The 12,480-nt window shown below is 47.5% G+C and overlaps 1 protein-coding gene across 2 annotated transcripts in view; it reads right to left on the bottom strand.

Annotated features, from left to right (window-relative positions):
* Nucleotides 1–11,964, bottom strand: part of LOC133133891 (clathrin interactor 1-like) — a 26,502-nt gene extending 14,538 nt beyond the window's left edge. Inside the window, exons 1-4 of one of the 2 annotated variants that reach the window (XM_061250172.1) lie at nucleotides 11,724–11,964; nucleotides 2,730–2,834; nucleotides 1,810–1,906; nucleotides 1–42 (exon numbers count right to left, since the gene is read on the bottom strand). The exon at nucleotides 1–42 is cut by the window's left edge and continues 67 nt beyond it. In XM_061250172.1, the coding sequence (XP_061106156.1) occupies nucleotides 1–42; nucleotides 1,810–1,906; nucleotides 2,730–2,834; nucleotides 11,724–11,764 (285 nt within the window). In that variant the 5' untranslated portion in view covers nucleotides 11,765–11,964. The remainder of the gene's footprint in view (nucleotides 43–1,809; nucleotides 1,907–2,729; nucleotides 2,835–11,723) is intronic. The other variant, XM_061250171.1, reaches the window with a different exon arrangement.
* Nucleotides 11,965–12,480: the final 516 nt, after the last annotated feature.

Here is a 12,480-nt window from a genome sequence, read left to right as displayed (position 1 = left end):
CTCCGACCCGTTCCTGATGAGGTACGCCAGCAGCAGTAAGGCCTGGGGGGCGGAGAGGGACATGACAAAACATTATATTTATGCAATAAAAATGATAATTTCATCCTTTTTAAAGCTCTACATAAAGAACAAAAGAAGACCAATACTAATGGAACACTTTCGTTTCTTTTTTGTTTTAAACACCTATATTTTCCTTTTTTTAATGATTAAAAGCAACAAAGTTCATATCTTGCCTACTACAGGATGATTTGCTATTGGTCATCCAACAAATCAGATGTGTAACCGTTTATTGTGCTGCCAATCAGAAGTAAACATCCATAGAGTACAGACACGCCACGTTGGACCTTCTGCTCATCAGAAGGAATCATTTTGCCATTTATAAATCTAGGAAAAGTCAGCAAGTCTTTATCTGGAGGCTTAAGGTACATTTTAAACCAAATAAAAAGTGATTGAACAGTATCTCAGAGGCCTGTCTCTTTCTACGCTCATTCATTTCTATGCTGGGTTTCATTCAGTCCCTGCGCAATACTCCCCTCAAGACTAATGGAATTAGCAACAGCAGAATCTTGAGTAAATGATTACATTTGCTGCAGCTGAATCTTGAGTGTATGATTAAATTGGCTGCAGCAGAATCCTATGTATATGATTCAATTAGCTGTCGCAGAATCTTGAATATATGATTCTTTCTGCAGAAAGCCCCAGAAATCCAACCCCTGCACCATGAACAGCCTCTTCCTTCACAGTATGGGAGGAACAGTCAACTCAACATGAGAAACACAAAGAGAAAGAGAGAAGCACACAGATGGATCGAGATGTATAGGGTGAGCACACGCTGTTTTGGTGCTTATAGGCCCAGAGGGCTGAAGGGAGATATGAAAGAAGGCCTCAAGGGTAAAGACTCGTAGGGGAATCTCTTCGGATCCCGTGGGGAGGGAAGCTCCATGGTTTACCAAACACACCAGAGGATGGTGCAGGATGGTGCAGGATGGCGGTTTTCACGCTCACGCTGCATGAGAGAGAGAGAGCTTTCACCGTGTTACCACTACGAGGTCTGGGCCTCTGAAACTCCACTGGTTCCACCAACAGGCAGCGATTGCTAATTATATTTTTAAAGTTTTCATTCCTTCTGGAAATACAGTCCATTAGCATTAGGGAACAGCAAGAGCTATACGAGGTGCTAAAAAGCAGGGAAGGTTTACATTAAAGGGCAACTCCACAGCAAATTTAATTGTAACTTATGCGGTACTTCACTCCATTAGGTGAGCGTATCGCAACGGTCCGTTAATTTTACTCAGTCAATTTAAAGTTCCTTCTGGGGCTTTTGGAATTGCATGCCACTGTATCAAACTCCCAATCGATTCTCGGAATGCACTGCACCGACTCGCAGTTTATATAAAACTGCGTAGCGTCTTGTTTCTCATTCTGTAAAAAAACTTGCTTGATGGTAACTTAAACAAATGAATACAAACGAGGTTTGCTGAGCGGTTCATTTGAAGAATGCGTTAGCATTAGTGTTAGTCCCAGCTTCCTGAACACTCCAGATTACCGCCGGTCGGCACCCAAATTCAACCCTCCATTCCTCACTGGAGTGTTCGAGAGGGAGGGGGCATTGGGCACTAAAGTCAAAATTCAAGTTCCAAGCTACCCTCTAATTGCTTGCTTTGTCCAAGGTAGTTCAGATGTAACATGCTGTCATCCTTAACGTTATAATCCTTTTTGTAACTTGTGTCACTCGTTTGGGGGGGGGGGGGGCAGCCATTTCGGAATAAGCCGCACAGCTTGTCTGAACAGTCCCTAAAACGCACAGACCTTGTAAACTCTCCTCCAGTTCTTCTTGTTGTCCTTCAGCATCCGGCTCCACAGCATGTTCATCACCTCCGGGAACTGCTCATACATGAACGTGGACCTGAGGGACAGCACACACACACGGACACAGACACACACGGGCACACAGACACACACGGGCACACAGACACACACGGGCACACAGACACACACGGGCACACAGACACACACGGGCACACAAACACACACGGGCACACAAACACACACGGGCACACAGACACGCACACAAACACACACGGGCACACAGACACACACGGGCACACAAACACACACGGGCACACAGACACACACGGGCACACAGACACACACGGGCACACAGACACACACGGGCACACAGACACACACGGGCACACAGACACACACGGGCACACAGACACACACGGGCACACAGACACACACGGGCACACAGACACACACGGGCACACAGACACACACGGGCACACAGACACACACGGGCACACAGACACACACGGGTACACAAGCGCGCGCACACACACAAACACAAACACAAACACAAACACAAACACAAACACACAGCACAGACAGACAGACAGACAATGTTAGGTAAAACCCAATGAGTACAATAGCAGCTTATCACTTAAAGCCCAAAGCTTTACAGTCCTGTTTCCTAACCAATGTGCCACTCCTGCAAGTAACGTGTACATCACTTTAGCACAAATACAGGGAGATCGATGGAGATCAATTAACTCAGAAAGCACAGCACGTGCAAGAAAGCAAGCGAGCACATGTACTGCATTGACAAACCAATTTGTTCATTTATGAACAGCTCTACCAATACAGAATATATTACAAGCCCTGGTGAGCAGGTCGTTATGGATACCCCCGTGATGCCCCACCCCACCCCCGCTCCCAGGGTAACTCACTTGGCGATCTCCCCCATGAGCTGTCCGGATGGCCCCCAGGGGTCATCGTTGGTGGCCTCTCGAACCTTGGACTCGATCTCGGAGTAGTTCATCACCACATTGGTGCTGCGAGGGGAAGAGGAGCAGACATGTTAAACACCACGTGTGATGTCACCTCCTCTCGAGGAGGATGAACGATCAGTGGGTTTAGCACAATGTCCAACTGGACATGACCTGTCCAATCACAGCCATTCTTCTCAGGAAGGAAGTCGCAGCTCTGAAAACAACACTCCCTTAAACCTACTTTTATACTTGCTCCATGTTTCAATATTTGATGGTTCCTTGGATATAGGCCAAATACTGAAATAATGGAGGGCTCCCTAAAGCACAGTATCAGGCTACAGCTCTCCATGCATACATAATGCCTCACAGTAAAAACACTTATTCAATTAATCATCCGCCGCTTTCTGCGGGGAGGAACGCAGTGCCTATCAATTTACTGGCTCAGGTATCAGCCTACTAGGAATATCATCGTCAAAAACGCAGACTCAAGTAGAAAAACACTGACTGGAATACTCTTTAGCATCGACCCGCCAAATAGGAAGCACAGACAGGATCATGAGTACATCGACGCATGTAAACGCATGCAAAACAGCAGACACAGGCCGACACACAGCCTGCTGAAAACTGCAGGGCTTCATATGAAGTGAAGGCTTCCACTTTGAAACATTCCATGGAGTGGTTTGTTTGTGTACATAGGACATGTCTCGGTATTATACTCCGAAATTAAGATCTCTCACACACACACAGACACGATCAGGTTCCTCAAAATTATCAGGAGCACATCTGCAAGCAGTTTCCCAATCACTATTCATTTCATTTGTGCAGAAACCGCAAGCTAATCGCTCAACTTTCCCTCTCAGGATAAGTTGAGCATGAGAACACAACCAAGTGACCCAGGGTCTCTGGGGCCCCTTTGAGTGGGGCTGGTGAGACCCAGTGTTGAGCATCACATGAAAGTCCCCCCCCACTGTTGAACAGGTGGGCCTTGAGAGCCACTCAACTGTCAGCCCCAGCGTGTGGGATCACAGGGCCAAGTTCACCCCTTTCCCTGATTGCGAGAGGATCTGGCCGTAATTGCACTAAGCAGGCCCGTCCCAACAGCGAGCACCCAGCCTGGAGCCCGCTCCGGCCTCCAGACTGCCAGAGGGAGGCACAGGGGTCACGCAAGGCGGTGTTCATTGCGTTTATCGATGGGAAACCACATGTTTTCTTCTTGGAACCCAACCTTGGACTTGGAAGCGGTCCCAGACCCACGAGAGGAATCAATCTGGCTTTGGTGCCCAAAGTGAGTTTGGCAGTTCTGAAAGCCCTGTGCTGACGATGCAAGGGCCACGAACCCCCAGAAGGAAAGGGGGCAGGGGTTACCGACAGGACGTTATGTGGACTCTCACTACCTTTGACCCTCTGAGTGGGCGGTCTGCAGTGTAGTGGTTAAGGTACGTGACTGGGACCCGCAAGGTCGGTGGTTCGATCCCCGGTGTAGCCACAATAAGATCCGCACAGCCGTTGGGCCCTTGAGCAAGGCCCTTAACCTTGCATTGCTCCAAATGCCATTAATGTAATGTTAAGTCATCTTCATCTACTGCACTGAAAATACATCTCCAGACTGCAGAATAACCACATCTCCTGCGCTAAAGAAAGCCCCACACGCTGATTGGCTGATCACAAAGCGCACAGATGGCGACTGGGCTCATCTAAGGGCAAGGTCAGCGTGTTTCAAGGTCAAAGGTCAAGTGGTCTCAGGCAGAAGGGAAGACAATAGGATCAGGCAGATAGGGCAGGGCAGGGGGAGGAGGAGTACACCTGTGCCCCTCCTCAGGACGTCAAGGAAGGGCGCAGTAGTGCATGCTGGGTTCTTGGTCACAGGATCCGAAATTGTAGGTTGGGTTCAATGGCGCATCGTGAAATTATAAACACTACCCACCATTCTGAGACCAAATGAAATCCTTTGCTAGTGAGAATGCCTGTCTGCACACTGAAACCTACACAGCTACTCATAAGGTAGGAGTCGGGCACAGAAAAACAACACGTTTGTCAAGTCCTCTTCCTCTTCTTGGTAACTAACCAGATCCGGATATAAACTATGAGCAGTTGACTTACCATTTTGCAACCTCGCACTTCCTCATATTATAGTACCATGGAGCATGAACACTTACAGGAACCTAAAAACCCTACGAATGCCAGTCGACTGCCTTCTATAATCTCCACACAATTACCACGCAAGTTTTCCCCCATTCTCCTGAAATCCCTCCTCTCTGAACTTTTCCCCGCTCGCTGTACGAAAGCTGGCTATGCTGCACGCTCCGCTCCGATTCCAGCTTTCCATCGGAGCCGCGAAGGGCAGGAGCCATTTCCATAAAAACGGATAGAAATGTGAAAAATAATGAGGGTGCAGTGGGCTCTGCGGTAGAGTCGCCTGGCTGTGCGAGAGAGAGGCGCTTCTCCACACAAAGGAGGGACAGGATTAATGGAGGGATCCGGGCCGGATGAATAATGAAGCAGGAGTCGTTCTGGGAGCCGACGGGTCGAGCGTTCGGCAGGGGGGCGGGGAGCCTGCCGAGGCACTGTTAGTGAGGGGAGAGGGTTGTCTGTCGCCCGCTTCCACACGACGCTCCCGCACTCCGGAAAACTCCCCTTTGTTCCCCCCCCTCGGCTCGGGAGTCCTCTGTTCCTCCCGCACTGCCGACGGGATACTCGGGAATCTGCAGACGCCGCTGTCCCACAGAAGGATCAAAGCCGCCCTCCCTGCGCGGCAACAGCGTTTCCGCGGCAACAGCGTTTCCACGCCGCTTCTCAACCGCTAACCAAGCCGAGAGCGGGCTTTCGCATGAAGATGAAGACGATGGGGGCTACCGCGGGAGGGAAACCGCCACTGATGTTCGCGGGAAGCGAGAGGGAGTTGGGGAGTGGGGGCCCCGTGGGGATTGGGCGCCTGGCCCGTATGAGAAGCGCGGTGGAGACGGGAGAGGAGCGGCCGCGTCGCTGCCGGCAAAAACATCACACAGCCGCACTCACAGAACGAGCGGGGCCAGGTACAGCACCAGGGGGACTTCCCAGCTGCTTACCTCCTCGCTTCCATTCCCTGGTCCTCGCTACACCAGAGAAAGGCAAAAGATGCGCTTGCACAAGAATTCTTCGGGAGCCTCATAGCTCCTGGCTCTTAGCTGCTTCAGGGAACATTCCACAGGTTGGAATATCCTTGAAGATGGCGGACCTCGATCAATTTCTGGGTCAGTCAAGGAATGAGGAGACAGAATGGGTGGGGCCCAGGAAAAGCACCTGGACTCCACCAATCACACCTGTCCTCGTTTCCAGGGTCCTCGTGTGATCAGAAAATCTACTGAGATGAATAATGATGCTCGCCATAATTAAGGGCATTCCTATGCGTTAAATGCTCCTTGGAGGAACGAGTATCAAAGAGGGAGGAGGCTCATGGACGATGCTTCATTGGGGAAACGCGAGTGCATCCTTTGCAGAGGTATTTTTTTTTTCAAACGTGAGATACAAATGATCCATCTGTGGATCCCCACGTACCGCAGACTGTAACTGATGTCACTTCACAGTGACACCCTCATCCAGAACGATGTACAGCAGAGTGTACACCTGTAACCAGGGACAACGTGCGTTGGGTGCAGCAACGAAGTGAGAGAAGGACAAGGTGAAGAAATGCAAGGAATGAAAATGAGCAAATAACCCATTATGTGCTGGGCCCAGTCAAGCCCCCAGACTCAAAACAGACCAGCCCAGGACTTCTCTATTGTGTTATAGACCTGTCCATTCAGGACTGTTAAATAAACAGTTATGCAGCTGCTCAAAGGAAGTTTAAATATGATGCTCCCTTTTGGTGGGGCCACGTTCTGACCTAGTGGTGTCTCACTCGGCGGTGGAGAATCTGAACAGGGACTAATTAAGATGGTTATAACGGAAACGCTGCAATATGCCACAGATCTTGAGTTAAGAACTTCTCAAAGGAAGTCTGGGCTTGTGCTAGAACACTACACTTCTAAGTAGTAGCCACACATTAAAATGTATTAGCCGATTTAAAAACTACTGTGTTCCTAGAGAAGAGATTAACACATGCAGACGCACTGTTAGGTGCAGGATGCAACAGAACAAGAGTACAAGGGGGCAGCCTGTAGCCTAGTGGCTAATGTACATGACTGGAACCCAGAAGGTTGGTGGTTCAAGCCCCGGTGTAGCGACGATAAGATCTGAACAGCTGTTGAGTCCTTGTGCAAGGCCCTTAACCCTGCATTTCTCCAGGGTGGATTGTCCCCTGCTTAGTATAATCAACTGTAAGTCGGATTAATCATGAGCTAAAGAACACATTATAATAAGTATTAAGAGAACAAACAAACTCCCTCTGTTGTGGGAGTTACACCCTTACGGTCCGTCAATGTGCTGCGGACCCCCCCCCCCCCCCCGCCATCAACCTTCTTTTCAACCCCCTCCCCACCCGCTCCACCCAGCCCTCAGCATGAGTGAATGTGTTTTATCTGACAGCCCACCCAGTTTCAGTTACAGTGAATGCATGGTATCACACACCACACCCCTGGGTATCAGTGAAAAGTGTCTGCCATGGCAACAGGCATTGTGTTTGCGAATGAGGAGAATCTTTAACTCGGGCCCCAGGAGAAGGGTGGAACCCAGTGGAAGCCAGGGTTGGCTTTCTTTAACCCTTTAAGGAGTGAGGTCACAAATATGTGACTAGAAAGTTCTTAACTGAACATTCGAATGCTGATGTAACAATCACTACTGCTAATTGAAAACAATGGATTTCTAGAACACCAACTTAGAACTTTGGAGAAAAAAAATAGAAAAAAATAAAAAAGACATTCCAAAAAAATATACTCTTCAAAGGGTTAAAAGTCAACATGAGACCAGTGCAGCACTGATGTACAGTCAAGAATAGACGATTCTCTGGGAGGCTAACTCACTGCTTTGACACTGAAAAAAAATAAACACCGACAATCAGTGTCATCTGAAGAGGAAACGGTCACAGTCAGGCAGCTGAAACAGGAAACACAGATCTAATCTCCAAACAAAATAGCAGAAACCAGGGAGGGCCAGGACCGCCGGAGGCTTTCACGCCTTCAAAAAGCAGCACCCCTCTTTTTCACAACTCGAGGGGAATGGCCGTTCACTTTGCTTGGAAACAAAACTCCACTACAGGTGTGCAGACGGGGAGTGGCGGGGGGTGAGGTTTAACTGTTGGGGCCCTTTAGCGTGTCCTGCATTCCTGGGGGGTACGGCTTCCTTCAAGGGGACAGCTGCTAGAGGAAGCTCCTTTCAGCAAAGGAAGTTCAAAAAGAGCAGTCCCAAAACACCCCCAAGGCTATACACCCCCCCCAGCCCTTCTGCCCGGCCCACTGCAGGCCTAATCCCTCCCATCATAACAGCAGGCAGGTGGCTTCCAAATAGGAAGCTGTTATTCTGCTCAGGTCTGCGTATTATAGCAGGCAGAGCCAGCTATGTCTCCAGCCTGCAACTATCTATATATATTATTTAACAAACTATGTGAATTTCACAGCAATTGAAGAGCTTAACTGGATTAAAACATACACACAGAACACAGTTTGAAGCGATTCAGGTCGATTCTGGACAGGTTGCTTGATAATTCCCACCCTATCAGGCTAGCAATCTGCAAGCACTGTAGGGTCGCAAACCAACACAATCCCCCTTTCCCAAAAATGGTTCCATAACCATCACCTGTCTGAAACTGAGCTCTCACATGTATGGCACCAGGTTAAATCCTGGTTCGGGCTCAAAGAGGCCGCTCCTGAAACATTGTTTTTTTGTTTGTGCATTCTGAGCTCACCCGGTCGGTCGGCTCGAGACACACAGACCACCTGTAGCAGCCGAGGGTCAGCAGGGCCCAGGTGGGGAGTGTTTGAGTGCTGGGGAAGATGGTCATGTGATCCACAAGCACCGTTTATGACAAACACACAGATACACACACACAGACAGCAAGTCACCGTCAGTTCGCAATCTGCAAAATACAAGATTTGTCACAGTACATGCTCCTCCGTCTGTTCATTCCCAGCCGGTTCATCTTGAAAGCGGAAAGCGTGCATTCTGTTTTGGGGGTTTGGCATTTTTTGCTCTGTAGAACGTTCCAGAAACACTTCAGAAAAGCAGGCGACGAAGCCTCAGTTTCCTGCGCGATCGCGACCCCCTGTGTAGTCGCCGACAAAACATCCGGAAAGACCCGCTCATCTCCCCCGTCAGACCGGAGCGAATCGCCAGCGCTGAACAACATCCAAGAACAAGAAAAAAGACCCTTTCCTTGACAATGACACCATCTAACCCCCCACCCAGTTCCAATATCAGGGCATCAAAGGCATTTTGATTGAGAGATGAAAGCTCACGTTACAGAAACACATACGAAAAAACCTGTCACACCCCCCCCTCCTGTGATACATTTCATTTCCCTCTGTTGAGGGTTTGACTTGCAAAAATACCAAGTGTGTGTTTGGCGGAGGTGGGGGGTGTTGTGTTGAAACTGGATGAAAAGGCAGACAATCAGTGCAGGAGAAATATGCAGCACTTACAGACCCAGCTTCCTCCATTTGCGCAAGCTAAAACTCATAAAAGCCCACTCATTTCTTATCTCACACGATCAGCGCACAGTTTGCAATTTTATTGCCTGAGGAAGTTAAAAAAGTGTACGAGTGTGTCCCATTATACAAATGTCCTTCTGTAAACCACCAGGATACTGCACATAAAGCAAAGACTACAGTCATTCAATGAACATAGACCAGCGGTCAGCAGCCCTGTTCCTGGAGATCTACTGGCCTGTTGGTTTTCATACCAACCTCAGCAAAGAACACCTCATTCACCAGCTAAAGATCCTGTTGAGCTGCCAATGAGTAGAATCAGGTTTGGCAAATTAGGGTTGCAATAAAAATCTACAGGACGGTAGATCTCCAGGAACAGGGTTGGTGACTACCTGCTGAACACTAATTACAGGAGTTTTTCTGTGTCAGCATTACTACATTGCAGTACCAGGAGGAACTGACTGTAAATTAAACTAGAGCCACTGTTCCCACAACCCTCCTAGCAGGTACTCTAGCTTCAATCCCATAAGCACTTGCTGCATGGTCTTTTTAAGTGGGATCTACTTTGAGAGACACAGTACTGCTTCAGGTTTTCTTTTGCAGTTTCAGGTGAACTGAAACCCTGAAACCCAGATGCTGTTCTACCCGCTGTTTACACAGGAAGTGACCGGGTGCATTGTTTAAAAAGCAAAAACTAAGGGTTGCCTACATTGACCTAGCCACATTAAGACAAGAAAAGGGCAGCTAGATTTTGCTCTTAATCACATCTTCCAATAATGACTAAGTAGCAACTGTGACATTTACAGGAATCTTTATTCTGTACATGTTTTTCAAGACTTCAAACAAAGGTTTACAGGTCCAAACAAAGGGTCTTTCTTTAGCCCTTTGCTTCTTTACAAACTACAGCTGGCATCTGGCACACTGAACCTACAGTAAAGCCAGCTATTCATTCCCCAGACTGAAAGAACAGGAAAGCCTTTATACTCGGTCTCATTTCGGACTAAGAACTAAAAATCCACTCTTGTGCGACTGTTGGAGCTAAAACAAAAAGTTGCTTATTGTTCTCTCGCCAGAGACAACTGAAATTCAATCGCACCGTGAAAGAACAGCCAATACGATGACAACATTGTAAACATTTTTACCCCCTATCTTCATACCTATGCTGCAAGTGTGAGACATCCGACGACTTCAAACGCCACTCATAGGGTTGAATAGCTTGCTAGCCAATTAAATCTAACCAGCATCTGCAGTTAAAATTATCCCAGAATATAGTGTGGAGGATGAATCGACATGCATTGCAAGTTCTTAGGCCTATTTGTCTGAATCAAAATAAACGTTGAATGTGAATTCACCCAATAATGACCCAGCACCGTATAACCTCACAGTGTGGTTTGAATGCTAACCGGATGATACATTATGCAGAAAGCCACACTGTAGCTAGCCAGCAAATATTGGCTTTGTCAGTCAGGGCAATGTTGTAACATTACAAGTGATATGTAACATACTTTCATCATCACTGAATTTCACACTCTTAAAGCTTCTACTAAGCGTTTTTGAGGTCTTCGTCTTTGTGTGATCTGATAGGCGCTTCCTAGAAAACTCGGTTATTATCAAGGCATCATTTCTCTCATCCGCAAACTAGCCACTATGCACTAACGTTAACTTGACACTTAATCGACAAAGATAGCTGGCTAACTGCTATGAAGAACGCGAATATTGCACCGTTTAAAACGACAAAGCTAAACAATAACTTGCAAGACAGCCAGCCGAACCGAATAAGCACACTGTTCACAGGCAGCAACGGGTAAAACAACGTGATCAGGACACACATCGATCTCTATGCCAGATCAATATCTGCGATATGAAAACAAAGGCATGTTTGGCAGCCCGTGAGCTGCCTGATCAAGCAGTCATAATATATTAACCGGCCGGGCCTAGTAAATACATTGCAGTTGGATCAAATAAGTGTGGTCACACAAAACATTAATTACAAAGCAATTAACTAGCTAGATAGCTTAGCCGAAATATGTTAAATTATTTATGCAGTAGTTGGCTACATACTGCTAGCGGGCTAGCAACCTAACGGTAGCAGAATAGCGTAGCAGCAAGCTAGGAGTGCATCTGCTAGTATCTAATGCTAGGAGAGTACCGAGATCGAAGGGAAATGAGCACAGTTCAGATTGAGGGACCTTACATATCTGTAATGTTTTAATTCAAGTGTTTTTCCACACATGTCAAGACTGTGAACATAACGTTAGCCATGATAGGCTTATATATCAGCTGAGAACACCACGTGACGTCACTAGCTGGATACGTGTCTGTGACAGAACAGGTACTACCTGGGGCCTCGCATAACACCAAAAAAATCGGATGGAAAGAATGCAAGAATACTCACGCTTTATCCACCAGCTCCCTGACTTTCCACATATTCAGCATCTTGGCTCTCAAACAGGGGCTCTCCGCCTCAGTAACACGGCGTCCAGTCCGTTTAAAACAACAGATGGACTTGGATTCCTCTCACAAACACCAACGGCAAACCCCCCAACCCTGCCACTCTCCGGCTTTCTCAGCGGCAGCAGGACCGGGTAGGTTACTACGGAGACGTCCTTGAAACGTCATCGGCACGCACAAAGGCGCGGAAGGCGTGGTGACGATTGTAGTTTACGTAATCTCATCTCAGCATTGAGGCAATGGATACGATGTTTATACAATTGCCGATATTGACGGGGAAATGATATACATAAAAGAAACCAAATTTTGTACATTTTCTTCAGGTGCTGAATGAATATGTCAGTATAATTAGTAAAGTCAAGTCAACTTTTTTTTTAGAGCACATTTCATACACAACTGATACATATCTGCGTGCAGATCTGCGTGCGTATCTTGCCTGATGACATGAGGATCTGATTCATAAATTGTAAGCATGCCTCTGATGTAAATTGGTGTAATGACATTTAGTGCTTTGTAAACAAAATAATAAGTGATACAACTAGAAATCTATTCTGAAAATTAGTGGGAGCCAGTGGAGAGATCTTAGAATGGGAGTGATGTAATGATTTTTCTCTGTCCTAGTTAAAATTTGTGCAGCACCATTCTGAACCAACTGCAGCCCCCCGGTGGTTTTCTAACAGAGACCAGCGAGGAGCCCGTTG

The sequence above is a fragment of the Conger conger genome, chromosome 7 (genome assembly GCF_963514075.1).
Source record: "Conger conger chromosome 7, fConCon1.1, whole genome shotgun sequence".
Taxonomy (NCBI): Eukaryota; Metazoa; Chordata; class Actinopteri; order Anguilliformes; family Congridae; genus Conger; species Conger conger.
The sequence above is the reverse complement of the archived record's forward strand: the minus strand, read 5'-3'. Positions and strand labels throughout refer to the sequence as shown.